General features: G+C 42.7%; 1 protein-coding gene across 9 annotated transcripts in view; it reads left to right on the top strand.

Annotated features, from left to right (window-relative positions):
- Window positions 1-15,225, top strand: part of PRKAG2 (protein kinase AMP-activated non-catalytic subunit gamma 2) — a 293,387-nt gene extending 278,162 nt beyond the window's left edge. For all 9 annotated transcript variants that reach the window (XM_043873272.1, XM_043873274.1, XM_043873273.1 and 6 more), the window contains 7 exons: window positions 260-314; window positions 1,580-1,706; window positions 4,433-4,598; window positions 5,104-5,141; window positions 6,592-6,738; window positions 9,807-9,900; window positions 14,060-15,225. In XM_043873272.1, coding sequence (XP_043729207.1) covers window positions 260-314; window positions 1,580-1,706; window positions 4,433-4,598; window positions 5,104-5,141; window positions 6,592-6,738; window positions 9,807-9,900; window positions 14,060-14,091 — 659 coding nt within the window. In that variant the 3' untranslated portion in view covers window positions 14,092-15,225. The remainder of the gene's footprint in view (window positions 1-259; window positions 315-1,579; window positions 1,707-4,432; window positions 4,599-5,103; window positions 5,142-6,591; window positions 6,739-9,806; window positions 9,901-14,059) is intronic.
- Window positions 15,226-19,399: the final 4,174 nt, after the last annotated feature.

The following is a 19,399-nucleotide window of genomic DNA, read 5'->3' as shown; positions in this document are numbered from 1 at the left end:
TCTTGACTTTTCAGGTTTTTACAATATCTATGGTAATATTGTTTTTAAATACTTTTCCACAAAGGCACCATCTGAAAAACAGTGTGGAACTTGTTTAAAATAACCGTGACTATCATTAACACAATAGTTTTCAGTAAGTTAATTCAGTTTGGGTTTTTAATCCTTCTAATCATTGTCTGTAAATGGAAGGATATATTAACTTAATAATTACAAATAGCAACTATGTTACTAATTACATATTTTCTTTCTATAAATACAGAGCTTTATTTACAAGAAACATTTAAGCCTTTAGTGAATATATCTCCAGATGCAAGGTAAACGTGTCAAGTTTTTCTCCTTTGAAAACATTCATTCATTCAGATTCATCCGTTTTGTGACCATGGGTAACAGGTTATTTTTGTCTAGATGGGGGCCAGCCTTTAGAATTAAGTTCAGTAAACTTAAGAGACAATGGAAATCACTGCCACTGTCAGTCCAGAGGGTTGGTGATGGACTAGAAGGTGGTTGTACTAAGCAGCTCGAGAATCCAGATGACCTGCAACAGAAGCCAAGTGGGGAGCTGTTCAGGTATTAGAGCTGCCGATCCCTGAGCTGTCCTCCCAGCCTCGCAGACCAGCCTTTGAAGGGTGTCGTGCCGGGAATGTGCGTTACGGCAGCACCGGTCCAGAGGTGGTCAGAGGCAGGGCTGCCCTCAGTCGTCCTGCTGGACGTCCCACTGTTCCAGATCCAGGAGCTTCCCAAAATTAAAGACAGACATCAAACCACAGGTCAAGGAAGTTGGCAACACATGTGGAACCAACCAGGCCTCCTGGAGCGGCTCTGAGACGTCTCTATGTTCGTATAAAAGCATTCTTAAAACTAGTGTTCTAGTGAGGAGAGCGTGGGCTTCCCTCATGGCTCAGACGGTAAAGAACCTGCCTGCCGATGCAGGAGACCCAGGTTTGGTCCCTGGGTCGGGAAGGTCCCCTGGAGAAGGGAATGGCAACCCACTCCAGTATTCTTGCCTGGAGAATCCCCATGGACAGAGGAGCCTAGCGGGCTACGGTCCATGGGATTGGAAAGAATAGGACACGACTGAGCACACACACACACACACACAGTGAGAAAAGGTGGAATGTTGATTTTTATTTGCAAGACCTAAAAAAGCAGCTCCACCCGGCACCCACTCCTTCTCTGCAGTCACAGGAGAGGCCAGAGCAGGAAGTGGCCAGTGAGTGAAGTCAGGGCAGCCACGCCAAGCCCACCACAGCGCACTCTGTTGCCAAGGTTGTCCATTAGCTTCCCTGGGGGTAGCTTCTGTCCTTTCTCAAAAGCATCAACCCTGCTATTATAAAAACTGCTCTCCTAGAGGTTTGTCGCTTACATTTGGGTTTGAGGTTTTATATTAACACCAGTTGTGGAAGATCAAAAATTTTGCTGAAGTCTGCAGTCTAAAACTTTTCCAGAACACTTTAATGTCTATCAACCTCTTAATAATTGTTACTGAAAGGCATGGAAGATACGTTGAAAGCAGGGGTGGTCCACAGGTTTCTCATTCTTCTTTAAAGCCTCCTAACAACTGTAATGGCTTTTCCTGCAGCCTCTTCGATGCTGTGCACTCGTTGATCAAAAATAAAATCCACAGATTGCCAGTTATTGACCCCATCAGTGGGAATGCACTTTATATACTTACCCACAAAAGAATCCTCAAGTTCCTCCAGCTTTTTGTAAGTAGTTTTTAGTGTTTCTAAAGACGTAGTTGCATCTGCTTTAACTAATTTACCTCAAGTAAACTGACTCCCTGTTACCCTCACAGAAGAAATTTGTTAGTTTTGAGGTCTCCGTTTCTAAACTTCCGTTTCTCAGTTCACTGCTATTCGAGTTGCACATTCTCAAAGTTGATTCCAGTTAAAAAGCAATCCCCTTTTAGCACAAGTATCAAAATAGTAAAAACACTTGGGATTCTCTATTTAAATAAGAATATTTTTATCGCTTGAAATGAGGGGACATAAAGCAATTTGCAGGTCAGTCTAATTAAGGATAGACTTAAGATAACGAGCCAGATTGCCTTATTAAGCTTTATTGGTATCATGGTTTTGGAAATATATTCAAAAAGTCTTGTCCCCCGGATTATCTTATTATTATAAGTGCAGCAGTGATGGAAAAACCCAAAACAAATAAAATTTTGACCAAGAGAATACCATGTTGGTCCAAATGAGGGCTATATTTTCTGTAGGTTTTGCCAACTGTGTTTGAAATAAGATGGCTTCATAATCAGCAAAAACGTAGAACCTCTTTGCTTCGCAGTGTTAAAAAGAGGCTCAGGGGACCAGAATGTTTACAGAAGGGCTTTAATCTTTTTTTCTCTCTGATTACATGCACTGAAATTGAGGTTATAAGTAATTGGTCAGCTGGAACCAGTAGGTGGCCTCATTCATGGTTCAGAAGAGATCATATTAAGAATCATTCTTTAAAGAAGGTGAAACCTGCATGAGGTTAGCGTTGCTGTCTTCCCTCCAGCTTCAGAGAAGGAAGTCATGTAGCATCTGGTGTGACACGCAAGAGCTCAGCTGCTCTTGGGACCTGCCCCCCACCCCCCAAACCCCTCGCCAGACAGCAGCACAGAGAGTTTACTTAAGACTGGGAGGGGAAACGCCTTGTCCATCAGACCAGCCCTGTGTTCTAGTAAGTTTGTGTAAATGCAACCCTCTTCATGCTTAAATGCATAGAAAAAGTAGGAAGGAGAAGAGCTAATTTACACACACAAAAAAAACACGTAAAGTTTGGTAGAGACAGTCCAGGGAAGAACTACAGAGGCATAGATTTTGATGGTCAGACTCCCCATCTGCCGTGGGCTAGATGCAGTCCCCTGGCTCTGAGCTCCAGCAGGACCCCGGGCAGGGGCTGGGCCAGGCCCTTCGCCCACGCACCCCTCGGAGTCATCATTTAAAAAGAATACCAATCATGAGCACCGAACACCACTAAGCACTGACGCTGTGTCAGGCACTTCACATGATAAACCTGATCCCCGCCACCACCCTTCTCAGGTAGGTATTTTTACTCATCTGATTCGTAAGCGATACAGTTCAGCGAGGTGGTGTGGCTTCGCCACGGTAGCCCTCGCTGTCCCCGGGCCCCTCGGGAGGTGGCTCGGGTCCTAGCGCTCAGGGCGCCTGGCTCACAGACCCAGACCCCCGGTGGCCGAGCTCCAGCCCGCTTCCACGGCCGCGCTGTCGAGGAAGAGCCACCCACAGTTGGAGACAGGCCTTGGGCAGTTTTTCTCTTCTGCACAAAGAAGAGGAGGTTGCCTCTGCCAGTCCTGCCTTCTATTTGGGCCAATATGGTCATTACAATCAAGCTGTTAGAATGTCCAGCTAGGAATTTCCAGATAAAAAATGAAGAATTCTAAAGCCTGATTCTTACTGACTTGAAAGCACTCTCTCAGAAGCAGTAGCATTGCCCCTAGAGACATTTGCCCATTAGCCCGAGTGGACAGTGTGGATCAGGGGTTAGTGATCCTGCATCAAGATGGGCTAGGTGACCTAATAGGCCTTTCTTTTTTTTTTTCTCTAAATTTCTAGGATTCTCATGATTTGAATATTGATGAACTCTTTGACTTGAACATTTTGTTTCTTCTAATTGTTCATCTTTTCCTGATAATTATAAGGTACACCAGGAGGACGGAATCAACTGTGCCCTTTATAAAAGGTGGATTTTTGAAACCATAGAACCTTGTTTTGTTTTAGTCAAACGTGACCCTAGGCTTCTCTCTTCTGATTTCTCCCTCCTCCTCTAAAACAGCCCATGAAAAGAAAAGTTAACTTTTAAATGTTCTAATTCTGTTCGGTTGGCTTGTTCTTGTTCCTTGTAGACAAAAATTGAAGTCCTCCAAAGGAGAATTCGGGATGTTAGAGGTGGGATGGGGTGACAACTGGCTTAGCCGCTCAGCTAGCCACCATCCAACACTTCGGGTTTGGAAGCGTGTGGCTTCTTAGTAACTGTTACTTAAAGATGACAGCAGGACCACGAATTTAACAGGAATAATTTTAAAAGGTTCTTGGTGGCTGATGGGCCTTAGTATCCAAACAGACTTGTTCCCTTCTGTCCACTTTCCCAGTGAATGAAGAGGAGAAAATGTTAGTGGCAGCATTTTACTTAGTACTTAAATAGAAGCTTAGACATACAATCTGGCTTGAACAAAAGACACAGTCCTTATATGTAACATTTTCGTATTAATTTACTAAGTACTTAAATAGAAACTTAGACATACAGGCTGGTTTGAACAAAGACACAGTCCTTATATGTAACATTTTCATATTAATTCAGATTTCCGAGTAGATTTCTAGAAAAGACTAACTAATTTGTTGCACATAGTTTTTCATCAAGTGTGGACATGTGAACATTAACAGGGTGTGTCTTGGCTCTAGAGCATCTGTACTATCTTCCTGTCTAGATGTCTGATATGCCAAAGCCTGCCTTCATGAAGCAGAACCTGGAGGCACTTGGAATCGGGACCTACCATAACATCGCCTTCATACACCCGGACACTCCCATCATTAAAGCCTTGAACGTTTTCGTGGAAAGACGAGTGTCAGCCTTGCCCGTGGTGGACGAGTCAGGTCTGTGTACTAAGCCATACCTGTTGTCTCCTTAGGGTAAAGTGTGTGTGTTAGTCGCTCAGTCGTGTCCGACTCTTTGCGACCCCATGGACAGTAGCCCGCCAGGCTCCTCTGTCCTTAGAATTCTCCAGGCAAGAATACTGGAGTGGGTTGCCATTTCCTCCTTCAGAGGATCTTCCTGACCCACAGATCAAACCTGGGTCTCCTGCATTGCAGACAGATTCTTTACCGTCTGAGCCACTAGGGAAGCCCCGCTTAGGATAAAATTATTGTTAAATGACCTGGCATATCAGATAAGTGGGGAAAAGGAAAACTTAGATTAGGGAGCACTCAGCTTAATAAGAATCATATTTTCCATTAAGATGTGATTTCATATCTGTTTTTAAACAGACAAGTTTATTTTGTTTAGCAGTATTTAATTCCTAGTGATTATCTAGTTAAAATTGATATTAAATGCTATTTTTTTGTTTCTAAGACTTTTTCTAACATATATTTTTATTTTTAGGAAAAGTTGTAGATATTTATTCCAAATTTGATGTAATTGTAAGTATTTTTAATTTTGTTAAACCTGTCATCTAGAATGCCCATGAAGCATATTCATTACTCTGTTTTTGTGATTTTTCCTAACTTAATAATTCCTGGCTTATTAGAGGATGAGGATCTTATCAGAGAATTCCATAGACTCCCCCATAATAATTGTACTTATATTGGTATTTTATTCATTGATTTAGCAGTGAATAACATACTAGCAGCATTTTATAATTCTTTTTCAGATCAGCCATGACTTATCTGTTACTATAGCATGTGTGTATATTAAGTGGTCATGTTTCTGTGTGGGAGACAGTAATTCATTCTGCCAACAGGCGTGGGCCTAATACACACCTGTATCCCTGGGCACACATATACCCCACCACTTGCTGATTGGCAACAGCTGTTCTAAAGAGGACAGCAAACCTATTACATAGCGTTATATAAAGATCTTCTTTAATCCCTGGTTTATTCTTCTTTAACCCCTGGTTTAAATTTACTAGATTGATTTTGGTGCTACATCCTTCCACTTGGTGCTTTCCCCCCACCCGACTCATTTAAATGCATTTTCTTAGACTTTTACATTAATTCGAAGAAAGGGAACTGAAACTTTGATAGCCCCAAACATGCATATCTTTTTTTTTTCTTTTTTTTGCCACAATATTGACTGCAGCATTTAAGTATTCTTTTGTAGCTGTCTCAAACCCTTATGTTTCATCCTATTCCGTTTAACATAATAGACACCATAAAACAGGCTTACTGGAATCTGGTTGGGTGGGACCCCTGTAAGCTTAATCAGAGCCTTAAGAACCATTCAGATCTACAGGACTTCCTCCACGAGTACTTGGTCCTGACGGCTCCCCACCCCCAAGCCTTCCTAGCAGAAACCTTCTTCCCCAGCCCTGGGGACTTCTCACCCTTGGCAAATGTTAGTCCACCTCTCAAAAGACTTTATACATCAGGGAACAACCTGTAGAGTAAGAGGGAGAGGGATAAATCGGAGTTTGGGATTAGCAGATACAAATTACTATACATAAAATAGAAGAAGATCCTACTATAGAGCACAGGAAACTATACTTAAGATCTGGTAATAACCTAAATGAAAAAATACATATCTGTAACTAATTCACTTTGCTGTATGCCAAAGAGTAACACTACCTTGTAAGTCAACTATATTTCAATTAGAAAAAAAAAAAGAACCCTACTGGGTAAGAATGGGGCACTCTTCCATAGGTCACACAGTCAGAATTTAACACAATTGCTTCATAGTAAAAGTATACCTTACAAGCTTTACTGTTGATAAGATGATGAAATAACAGTACCGATGGCATGCGTTAAGCTGGTACCATGGTACTAAATTAAGATGAACATTAATGTTTTTTTAAAAATCAGGTTGCTTTGAACTTACTTTGGTCATTAATGTGAATGGAAACAAAGGATATAACTCACTGCTACTTGATTACAGAACCTTGCTGCTGAAAAAACGTACAACAATCTAGACATCACAGTGACGCAGGCCCTACAGCATCGGTCGCAGTATTTCGAGGGTGTAGTGAAGTGCAGTAAGCTGGAGATACTGGAGACCATCGTGGACAGAATCGTGAGGGCGGAGGTGAGGCGGCTATGCGCACACACACACGTCCCTCCCACCTCCCTCCTTCCTTCCCTCCACCAGCACTAACTAGGAAGCAGGGCCCCAGGGATTCGGAGTCACAGGAGCAGCCCCTGAGGCAGCCTTCCAGTCCAGTCACATGGCAGTCTCTTGCTGTAGAGTGTATCGCGTGTCTTGGCGCTTAGTAGGTCATCTGTGAATGGCCACTGAATTAAATTTATAAGTCCTGATGTCATAGCCGAATCAAATAATTGGGTAGGCTACTTTCATGGTTTTAAAACTTAAGAAAACAGAAGTCCCAAGAGCTTTAAGTTTCATTAGGGTGTTAGTGAATTTAAAGCTATAGATGTAATTATATGGTTTTAACAAAGTAAGTCAATAAAACTGTGTTCTGATCTTTTACTAAGTTAGAGTAATTGTCTTCCTATCAGTGTGTCTTTTCCTGATTTAAACCGTAAATGGTCAGTCCATCTCCTGACCCTCAGCCTCATGTCCCCTTTTATTTTACTGCTTGTAAGATTTTTTAGTATACTTTGCATAACACTCTAAATAAAAGATGCACAGGATCACCCCCATAGTGTATCGAATACATTAAACCCATCCTCAGATAATTTCTTTCCTTTCTTGTTAGGGATAGGGAATTACCCTCTTTATCAGTCTTTAGGACTGAAGCATGGATGCGACTGTGTTCCTCCTAACCCCTAACTGGGCAAAAGCCGTTCATCAGTCTGCTCGGATTTATATTTAAATGCAAGGATGCAGTCCCAGAAGAAAAGTACCTGAGTGTTTCTAGGCTCGTGGCAGGTGACCTCAGCCTGCGTTCTGACTCTTCCCTGCGAAGTGGTGTGGAGTCTGGAATCCCTGCTCAGGAGCCGGTGACACCCAAGCCCACCAGCCCTGCCCGTGTCACACGTGTGAAGAGCCCCACTGCCATCTCGGGGCTGGTGTGAAGAGCCCCGCTGCCGTCTCGGGGCTGGTGTGAAGAGCCCCGCTGCCACCTCGGGGCTGATGCCCCAGCTTCAGCCGCCAGGCTTTACCCTGTTTCCCTAGCCTCAACATGAAGGCTTTCCTTTTTCTACTTGACTTTAATACCCATTACTAGTTTTCCAAAGGGCTTTAAGTGGCTTAGGAGTACATCTAAGCTTCCTATTGTTCTTTTATGTGCCTTTTGAAGATCATAAGAAATCCCTCCGTAATTATAAGGACAATGGACCACATCCATCTGAGGGACTCCTTTATAATGATTAAGGATCATGTTAAGGGAGGATGCTCTTGATATGGAAAAACAATATATTGCCAAGAAGAAAGGCCAATATAAAGTGTAATCCTTTGTGTGAACATAACACTCACATGCATAGAAAAGAGTCTAGAAGGACTTGCACCTCAGTATTGACACGGCTGTTTCTGGGGACGTGAGGACGTGGGGAATGCCAGCACTCCTGCGTATTCCCACGCCCCTGTTTAAGCGTGTGTTACTGTCACATAAAAGAAGAAAGTGATTGGCTTGTCCTGGAAGTTCATCGGGTGAGCAACACAAATTTCACTGTAATATGAAATAGGTCATTGAGGAAAATAAAGACATAATTAAAGTTTTCTTGTTACCCATCTTGACTTTTTTCCTCATTAATTATTTTCCACCAAAATATGTTGAAGCTGAAAACTGGGGACAAAGACCAGTTTTTAGCTTCAACATATTTTGTTAGTAGAAGGGTGTACATCAGCGATGAATATATCAGCGATGATTTGCCTACATTATTTATATAATGAATATCACACTAGCTTTTAGAAAAGGAACATCTGTAAGTTTAGACTCACCAACAAATAAAATACTTTTGGTGCAACTAATTCTAGGTGAAATGGTTTCCCCTTGACCTTTAGTAGTTCAAAAGAGAGTCATTTATCATTATTAAAAATTAACAACCGTGTCTAGTATAGAATATAAAGCATTCTCTGACCCTAACTGTCAAGCATCAATTTATGATCACAGTTAATAGATAACTGTGTTATATCACAGGGTGATTGAAGAACCTAAGTTGTTCTAGAGGAGCTTTTAAACGAAATGTACGATTAGCATGATTAAGATGACAGAGTAATTTCCTTTTTAACCTAAAAGCAAGCTATGATGTCAGAAGCGTCACCAACACAGTATCATTCGAGACAGACTTTGAAAAGGATTCCCCTCCTCCCTCCATCTCCTTCCTGTGTGCCCCACCCCTGATTCTGCACCAGCCAGGGTTTCTGTGGTCAAAATGAGGAAGAGAATCTCCAAGCTGGCCACCGGCATGTGGTTGCCTCAGGCCTGAATCCTAAAGCTCATACATCAGAGAAGCTCTATGCTCTCTCTCTCTTTCCTAAGGACACTTTGTTACAGTAATACCTCAAACATTGTCTACTTATAAAAAGGCTTTCAAGTAGAAAACAGGACATGAATGTAATTTATTTCACTGTATTATAGTTGATTATCCTGTTATTCTTAATATATGAACTTCATAGAGAAAAGAGAAAAAATAATCTTAAGCATAGTGACCTTTTAGTTTTGCTGTTTATTTGGACTTCTCTGCCATGTAAAACAGTTATCTGATAGTTACTAGAAACCAAAGTACAATGGTAAAAAAATCTAAAACCATTCAAGAGATTATAGCTACATGAAATACCTACTACTACACTTCATGTTTTGAGTTGTATCTTTCATGTATTAATATTTTGAAAATAGAAAGCTCAGCCAGACATAGCCAGCCAGTGTTTCTTGTGTGCATGAGGGCTCAGTTGCTTCTGTCGTGTCTGACTCTTTGCAATGCTTTGGACTGTAGCCCTCCAGGCTCCTCTGTCCATGGGGATTCTCTGAGCAAGAATACTGGAGTGGGTTGCCATGCCTTCCTCCAGAGGATCTTTCTGACCCAGGGATCAAACCCAGGTCTCCTGCATCGCAGGCAGATTCTGTATTGTCTGAGCCACTAGAGGTTGTTACTCACTGTATAGTACATGAAAGATTTTCTTTCTAAGGTTCACTTTAAAACTTGACTTATTTCAGCTTTCACATGTGGGGCCTCCTCTTCTCTCGTTTGCAGGTCCATCGGCTGGTGGTCGTCAATGAAGCCGATAGTATTGTGGGAATTATTTCCCTGTCCGATATCCTGCAGGCCCTGATACTCACCCCCGCAGGTATAAATGCTAGTGTCTGACCTTCACCGTAAGTATATGGCAGGGGGTGGGGGCGCGCAGTAAGCCCTTCCCTAGCACCTGCCAGCCGCAGCCTTCTCTACAGTACCTCATCAAGCATTTTCATTTTTGTTGTGGTTTTGAAGTTTCACTGTCCTACTTGAGAGAGAAAAGTTTATGGAAAAGTATTCTGACTTAGGAGCATCCTATCGATACCCAGTCCTTGGGTAATCAAGGACTCATTGCCATGTTCATCATAACCTTTTCCTTTAAAAAGAGTTCCTCGGTTTCACTTTATTTTTAGGGCTGCTAACTGGAAATGAGGAAAGAAATTCTTTGGGATCCACCTATTGAAACCATCCTTGGGTTCAGGCCCTGGGTTGGGAAGATCCCCTGGAGAAAAAAATGGCAACCCACTCTAGTATTCTTGCCTGGAGAATCCCATGGACGGAGGAGACTGGCAGGCTACAGTCCATGGGCTCACAAAGAATTGGACACGAATGAGTGACTAACACTTTCACTTTCACCCTTCGAAAAAAACTTACTAGTAGTGGCTATATCAAACAAATGAGCTGCACAAACTTTTCCATTAATAGTGTATTAATAGTTAATTACATTAACTGCCAAATGACATTTGGTGACTAAACTCATTTTCTGCCAGATTCACTCTAAGCAAACCCACAGGTCACAGTCGGGAGCCTGCAAGACTGGGGAGGGGGCTTTAAAAGAGAGAAGTTGGTGTTTCTTCCATACCACATGTTTACTAGATGGGTCCTAAAACCACCACCCCCGCCTCTACCCGCCCCCGCCCCCCATCCCACCGTACTAAGCATTTACAGGTAGCCCAGCCTCAGGCCTTGTGAGGCCTGACCTCACAGGCCAAGACCTGAGAGTAAATGATATGCCCTTTGAACTCTTAAGTTAAACATTAAAATTTGCATTTACTAGGGTATTGATTTTCCTTTAGTTCAGAAATTAATCAGACTAGCTACAACCAGTTTTTACAATTGGCCCGTGACCTGAACTGGCCCGTGACCTGAAGATACCCGCCCTAAAGGAACCCCCACCACCAGCAGGAAGCAGACCCCACTAAGCGAGAAGGGCGGGGGCGGGGGCATGGCCCCAGGGGACGGGGCTCTCGGAGCTGCAGCGGCACCTGGCCGGTGTCGGAGAAGTCCAGGGGGCCCAGCCTACGTCTGCCAAGTCGCACCTCTCGAGATGGGGCTTGCCGCAGTCATTTTCAAATCTCGGACATTACAGAACTTCATTTTAAGGACGAGTTTCAGGACAGCGTTAGAGGCCAACCTCTGCACACACCACATGCGATCAGCCTCCAAGTCCAGCCACCACCGTGCAGCTGACCCCTCACCCATGTCACTGCTCATCCCCCTTTCCTTCTGGAAACCAGTCCTCTGTTCTCCATGTGTTTTTGTCATTATTTCATTAGTTTTGGCTCAGGGTTTTTGGGGTTTTTTTTTTTCTTAAGATTCCACATATGAATGAGATCCTATGGTGTTTATCTTTTCCTGTCTTATTTCATGCTGAAATAAGGGAAAGATCCATCCACATTGTCAAAAATGGCAGGATTTCATTTTTTTTCCAGCTCATGATAATCTCTACAGTCATGAAATTAGAAAAGGACTAAAAGAATGTGAGATTGTCCATAGCATTACTTACAGTAACCTAACACTGGGAATAACCCAGACATCTTTGAGCGCAAGAATGGACAGACTGCATTCTGTCTGTTGGTGGAATGGGTGGATGCTGAACGCACAGCTGTACCTGACAGTGGACGAACCTCACAGACAAACCATAGAGCGAGGAAGCAGGGCCAGAGTGTGGTTCCACTGGTGTACAGCTGACCCTTGGACACTACGGGTCCACTTCTACGTGGAATTTTTTCAGTAGTAAAGACTGCAGTCCCACACAGCCCATGGCTGGTTGAATCCACAGAGGCGGAACCAAGGATGCGAGGGGAATCGTGGGTACAGAGGCCAAGCTGTATGCAGTGCCCGGCCCCTGTGTTCACGGGTCAGCTCTACAGCACCTCCATGCACGTTAGGGAAAGGACTCTCCTCCACTGAGGCTCATCCCCACGGCCACGTCACTTGGCACCTTGAGAAAAAGACACCCCTTTTCTAGCCGGCTGGCCCTGGGCCAAGGCACACAGCTTGCTGGGCAGAGTCAGACCAAACGTCAGCTCGCTTCTGTCCCCGAGGCCAAGATTCTTTGTGCATCACAAATTCACAGTAAGCAATTCTTGATCCTCTCTGTGCCTTGGCGTCAGAAACCAGAAGAATGAGAATGTTCATCTGGGCAAGTTTAAATTTCCATCCAGATTGGATTTTTTTTAAAATTCTAAGTCACTCATGCAAGTCAGCATTAGTGAGAATGCAAGAAGGAAACCTGGGCCACAGCTGGATTTGAAATGTATGTTAACACAGAAATAGCATTATGAAGACAGGGATAGTCAAATTAAGAGTTCTTTCTAGTACAGTGGATGTAACATTGTTTATTTAAGGACGGTGCCCTGTGCTCCCAGTAACTGGATTATCCGTGAGCCTTGGGGGCAGAGCTCTCTTGGAATGGAGGGAGCACCTCCTTCAGACCAGAGGTTCCCACACACCGGTCACAGTGTGGTGGGAGTGTCAAACCAGAGGTCCCGCTTGGGCAGCCAACTCCGCGCTCCGCCTGCTCTCCCCCTGAGCTGTAAAGATTGTGGGCCAGCTCGAGGCTCCCCTGTGCAGCCTCCACCCCTTCTACAGAATGAGCAGCCAACACAGGCCTCCTGTTCCTCCAGAGATCTGTACCCTGATTGAAACCACACCGCGAGGCTCCACGCCCAGGATGAGCACTGTGCGGTGGATGTTTAGGGGATAATGAGTAAGAGATGCTTTTGAAAGCATCACTATTATGTGAAGAAAAGGGCAGTTCAGTTCAGTTGCTCAGTGGTGTCCAACTCTGCCACCCCATGGACTGCAGCACACCAGGCCTCCCTGTCCATCACCAACTCCCAGAGCTTGCTCAAACTCATGTCCATCGAGTTGGTGATGCCATCCAACCATCTCATCCTCTGTTGTCCCCTTCTCCTCCCGCCTTCCATCTTTCCCAGCATCAGGGTCTTTTCCAATGAGTCAGTTCTTAACATCAGGTGGCCAAAGTATTGGAATTTCAGCTTCAGCATCAGTCCTTCCAATGAACATTCAGGACTGGTCTCCTTTAGGATGGACTGGTTGGATCTCCTTGCAGTCCAAGGGATTCTCAAGTCTTCTCCAATACTACAGTTCAAAAGCATCAATTCTTTGGTGCTCAGCTTTCTTTATGGTCCAATTCTCACATCCATACATAGCTACTGGAAAAACCATAGCTTTGACTAGACGGACCTTTGTTGGCAAAATAATGTCTCTGCTTTTACCAGTAGTTATTCTTTTCACTGGATAATGGATACAGTTCCCCATTAAGGATACTGATTTGATATATAACATTTTCTCTTGTTGAAAAAAGTTTTAGCTATAGTTCATTGTCCGGCTTATCTCAGGTGTTTCAAGCGAACTTAAGTATCTACACATTACACATGCAACCAGTGAGCCAACAGCCCAATCGCGGTAGCTACAATCTTTTAACCCCTTATTTTTATAGATTGTTAATCTCTTTCAAAGTGAACTGTCTTCTAGTGTCTGATGAGAGAACAGAGAAGCTGTTGTAATGACAAAATAAAAACAGCTGCCCCCTCCCAACCCATTTAGAAATATCCTGGCCAGATGAGAGTAGGTGTTAGGGGCAGGTACTGTCAACATGTTACAATGTGGTTTTTTTTTCACATTTTTTGTAAGTATATACAACAGAAGTACTCTGCACCTTTGCTAAAACTTAAATACACATTTCTTTTTAAAATTTTTAGCAGCAAAACCCTCTTCTTTTCAAATTAAACCTTGCACAGTTAGAGTTACAATATGCAGTATGGATTAAAGGCATGCTGCAGCCATGGGGGGGCAGGGGGTGGAGCCCGGACCCACCTGCTCATCACCCACAACTCATGAGGCTCTGCAGGTGAGGGTAGGAGCCATGGGGTGGAGAACCACCTCTGTGCGCACCTAGGACCGGTGCAGCGGCAACATACTTTTACATTGCTTTGAAACCTCCATTTCCTATCTCCTGGCAGGTGCCAAACAGAAGGAAACGGAAGCCGAGTGACCCCCGTGAGCGGAGGAGCGCTCGCAGGAGAACTTGAACAAAGATGCTGGGTCACGCTTTGCCTCATGAACACGGACCGCGATGAACACAGCAAAAATGACTGAGAACATGTGGTATCAGGGTTTAGCGATGGGTTGTTTTTTTTTTTTCCCAGTGATGTTGACACGAAGCATAAAAAGAGAAAGATTGTATGTGTTTGAAGATTTCAAGCTTGCATTAAAAGACTGTTCTCAGACCGCCGTCTGAAAGATTTCAAATGCTGTATGTCATTAAAGTGCACTGTGTCCTGCGTTTTTATTCTTTTTCATGTTAAAGAAGTCACTGGTATCTTAACAGGCAGCATGACATAAGGCGAGTGTGTGGCCTATTGAGAACTAGTGCCTTATGTCGGAACAGCGGCCCATCATCCCCGCTGCCCGCGGCGGCCGGAACGTGTCCTGGCGAAGCGGCACTGCTGGAGTGTGAACGTCTCTGAACCTGTACCAAATCAGTTTGTCTTCATTCAGTTTGTTGACTAGCTGTAATCTGAATATAAATAATTTACTTTATATAAAATTTTAATGATGGTCTTACGTTTAAGTGTTCCATTCTGAACCATAGTGTAAAACAAGGCTGACTTACAGCAGCTTTATTTATTTTTTACTTCCATGCAATTTTTTTACACATCTTTTTGGTGGGTAAACTTCACCGTACCCATGAATAAACCATTGATTGCTACTTTAAAAGGGCAGATTTCTCGTCATTTCAGTTCGGACCTGGAAAGGATAAGACTTCTCAGAGAGCCACTGTTGGGTTTTAAAAGCTGACATTTCTAACAGCATGTGTGGGAACCTGCTCTGCAGGGCTGCAAACAAAGTGCCCGGAAGATGTCTATTTTTTTTCTTGTGTTTTGACATGAAAATCATGTCTGTATGACTGCTGATGTGATTGTTTTGTAAATTTTACTGTGGCATATACAGTATTGTCATATGGTTGAGGAGAAACACAATGTTTCCTAGCGTAAGTGCTCTGAAAATGTTGACACTGTGTGTGTGTGTGTGTGTGTGTATACACACACAAGTATAGTTTGGTTTTTTGTTTTTGGGTTTTTTTTTTTTTGCAGATTGAAAACTTAAAATAAATCTTACTATCTGCCGTCTTGTTAAAGAAGTTCTTTAAAATACTTTGTATTTCAACACACATTAATTAAAATCCTACATGCAATTTCCCACTTAGATCTTTCTCCCCAAATAAAGGAGAACATGCATTCTCCTATTCTTTTTTACATCAACAGGAAAAAAAACCTTAATGATTTGATTCGTAAACTTTCTCTCTCTCCATTATTAAATAAAACATTTCATTTAAAATTTCCATGCATATTTTATTATGCTAGGGATCAATTTTTTCATCTAACAGGCCAAATATGAAAGATTTTGCCTGTTTTCCCCATAGAAACAGTAGTGTTTGTGATTTAGGTTAATGGTAAATCTTGGAGAACAATGAAATATCAGAGAAAGTTAAAAAAAAATACTGGGTAATAAACCTGACCAAGAAGATATGCTAAGAACTATAAAACACTGATAAAGGAAATTGAAGGTGATTCAAAAAAATGGAAATAAATCCCATGCTCTTAGACTGGAAGAATTGACGTTGTTAAAATGGCCGTGTTACCCAAAGCAGTCTATAGATTTAATGCAATCCCTATCAAGTTACTCATGACATTTTTTACTAGAACAAATAATACTAAAATTTATATGGAAATATAAAAGACCCAGAATTGCCAAAGCAATACCAAGCAAAAAACAAAGCTAGAGGCATAACCCTCACAGACTTCAGACACTACTACAAAGCTACAGTAATCAGAACAGTCTGGTATTGGCAAAAACAAAAACAAAAACCAGACATATGAATCAGAGGAAGAGAATAGAGAGTCCACTAATAAATCCACACACTTACAGTCTTCAACAGAGGAAGCAAGAATACACAATGGAAAAAAGACAGTCGTTTCAAGGAGTGGTGCTGGGAAAGCTGGACAGCTGTATGTAGATCAATGACGTTCAAACACACCACACAAAACACAGAAATAAACCCAAAATGACTTAATTACAAGACATGACACCATAAAACTAGAACATGGGCCAAGCATTCTCTGACATAAATAGTACCAAATTTTTTTTTTAGGTCAGTCTCTCAAGACACAAGTAAAAGCAAAAATAAAGGGGACCTAATCAAACATTAAAAGACACTTACTCCTTGGAAGGAAAGTTATGACTAACCTAGATAGCATATTAAAAAGCAGAGACATTACTTTGCCAACAAATGTCCATCTGGTCAAGGCTATGGCTTTTCCAGTGGTCATGTATGGATGTGAGCGTTGGACTATGAAGAAAGCTGAGCGCTGAAAAATGGATGCTTTTGAACTATGGTGTTGGAGAAGACTCTTGAGAGTCCCTTGGACTGCAAGGAGATCCAACCAGTCCATCCTAAAGGAGATCAGTCCTGGGTGTTCATTGGAAGGACTGATGCTGAAGCTGAAACTCCAATATTTTGGCCACCTCATGCGAAGAGTTGACTCATTGGAAAAGACCCTGATGCTGGGAGGGATTGGGGGCAGGAGGAGAAGGGGACGACAGAGGATGAGATGGCTGGATGGTATCACCGACTCAATGGGCATGAGTTTGAGCAAGCTCTGGGAGTTGATGATGGACAGGGAGGCCTGGTGTGCTGTGATTCATGGGGTCGCAAAGAGTCGGACATGACTGAGCGACTGAACTGAACTGAACTGAACTGAATCAAACATACAAGCTTTTGCATGGCAAAGGAAACCATAAACGAAAAGCCTACAGACTGGGAGAGAATATTTACCAACAATGTGATCAAAAAAGGCCTAATTTCCAAAATATACAAACAGCTCATATAATTCAATAACAATCAAAAAATGGGCAGACAACCTAAACAGACATTTCTCCAAAGAGGACATACAGATGGTATGAAAAGATGCTAACCATCACTAATTATTAGAGAAATGCAAATCAAAACTACAGTGAGGTATTGCCTCACCCAAGTCAGAATGGTCATCATCCAAAAGTACAAAAAATGCCTGAGAGGGTGTAGAGACAAAGGAACTCAAACTGTCCGTGGGGATGCAATTGGTGCAGGCACTATGGAGAACAGTATGGAGGATCATTAACTAAAAATAGGGTTGCCATATGATCTTGCAGTCCCCACTCCTGGGCATATAGCCAGAAACTCTAATTAGAAAAGATGCATGTATCCCAGTGTTCATAGCAGCACTATTTCAATAGCCAAGACACAGGAAGCAGCGTAAACATTCATCAACAGATGAATGGATAACGACGTGGTACAACAGAATATCACTCAGTCAAAAAAAAAAAAATTATGCCATTTGCAGCAGCATGGATGAACCTAGAGATTATCATGTAAGTCAGACAGAGATGGACAAATATGATACCACTTACTGTGGAATCTTTAAAAAAAAAAAAAAAGGTACAAATGAACTTATTTACGTCACAGAAACAGACTCACAGACATAGAAAATAAGTGCATGATTACCAAAAGGTAAAGGGGGAGGGGTGGTGGAATTAGGAGTTTGGGATGAACAGATACACTACTATATATAAAATAGGTAAACAACAAGGACCTACTATATAGCACAGGGAACTATATTCAATATCTTGTAACAACCTACAATGGAAAAAAACATAAAATATAGATCTGTATGGGTGTATATACATATATATATATAACTGAATTACTTTGCTGTATACCTAAAACTAACATTATAAATTTATAAACTATACTTCAATTGGAGCTTCCCTGATGGCTCAGACAGTAAAGCATCTGCCCGCAATGCAGGAGACCCAGGTTTGATCCCAGGGTCAGGGAGATCCCCTGGAGAAGGAAATGGCAACCCACTCCAGTACTCCTGTATGGAAAATCCCATGGACGGAGGAGCCTGGTGGGCTATAGTCCATGGGGTCACAAAGAGTCGGACACGACTGAGTGACTTCACTTTCACTTTCTTTGCATACTTCAGTTAAAAAAGGAGAATACTTGGAGAAAGGGGAAAAGTCACAAAGCTGCTAGAACCCAGTTTTGAAACTCAAAGTATCTATCCTCAATCTGCCCTTGCTTGTGCAACACACGCAAATGTGCACAGACGGCACATGGTGTGTAGGAGGCATGTTCTGTGTCCTCTGCTTCAGAAGACAGTTTGGGTTCTTAAAAGAACCATGTCTCTTCCCACGAGGCACACTCGTGTCCTGTAGGTCTCCGACCCACCCCCGAGTGTAGTTTTTTTGTTTGAGGGTTTTGCGTTGTGTGATCGGGCCAAGCACATCAGGGTGTGAAGCCTAAGGAAGCAGCCCCGTCTAGTGGTCAGGTTACAAGTAACCAAGTTCCATTATCCTTCGGTTTCCATCTAAGTATTATTTGTTCCCAGCAAATGATCAAGACTGGGTTACAGTAAACATGTTTCTGGGTGTCCTTCTAGAAACAAGGAAAAGTGGGACTTGAAGGCCAGGTGAAAGAAGGATTCTAAGGGGAAACATCTAAACAATTTGAGAGATGGAGCTCACCTTGGAAACCCTTGTACCAAGATGCTGACAGCACCTCCAGAGATTGGTATGAACAAAAGTGACTACTGTGAAAGCAACAGCATGTCGGAAACACCATGTCTGTTCCAGAAATGGAGGGCACCATTCTACTTTGTCTTCTGATCTCTAAGAAAAACCTACAGACATGTTGAGCTGATAACATTTCTCATGACTGTCTTAGAGAAACACCTTTGCATGGACAGACTGTCCACTTAGACCAGTGGTTCTCAATCCAGAGAGATGTCCATCCTAGAAGACATCTGGCAAAGTGCAGATGTTGTGGCTGTCACCACTGGGAGTAGAGAGAAGGACTGCGTGTCACAAAACACCTCTCTGCACACGACAGCCGCCATGACGAAGAGTATCCAGCCCAAGATGTCTGTAGTATTGAAGCTAGAAACTCTGCCCTAAAAAATCAGTATTTTCTTGGTATTTTGATTATATTTTTGAAATATAATCCTAACTGAATCCACCTGTCTTTGGAAGAAAAACCCAGCAGGTAGCCTTTCTGGGAGAGGAGACAACCGAAATAATACACAGGCGAATTCCATGGGTCCACATGACCCTCATCACAATTTCATTCTGAAGCATTTTCACCAAAAAAAAGGGAATGTTTCTTTGCGTAATAGCAAGCACTCTAAGGGGAAAAGTGTTACCCATAGGGAAATGCTTGGAAAGTCAACTGTGCTCAGTTATCTTATTTTCATAAAGAA

The sequence above is a fragment of the Cervus elaphus genome, chromosome 18 (genome assembly GCF_910594005.1).
Source record: "Cervus elaphus chromosome 18, mCerEla1.1, whole genome shotgun sequence".
In the NCBI taxonomy this organism is placed as follows: Eukaryota; Metazoa; Chordata; class Mammalia; order Artiodactyla; family Cervidae; genus Cervus; species Cervus elaphus.
Note: the sequence above shows the minus strand (reverse complement) of the source record. Positions and strands in the feature narration are given on the sequence as shown.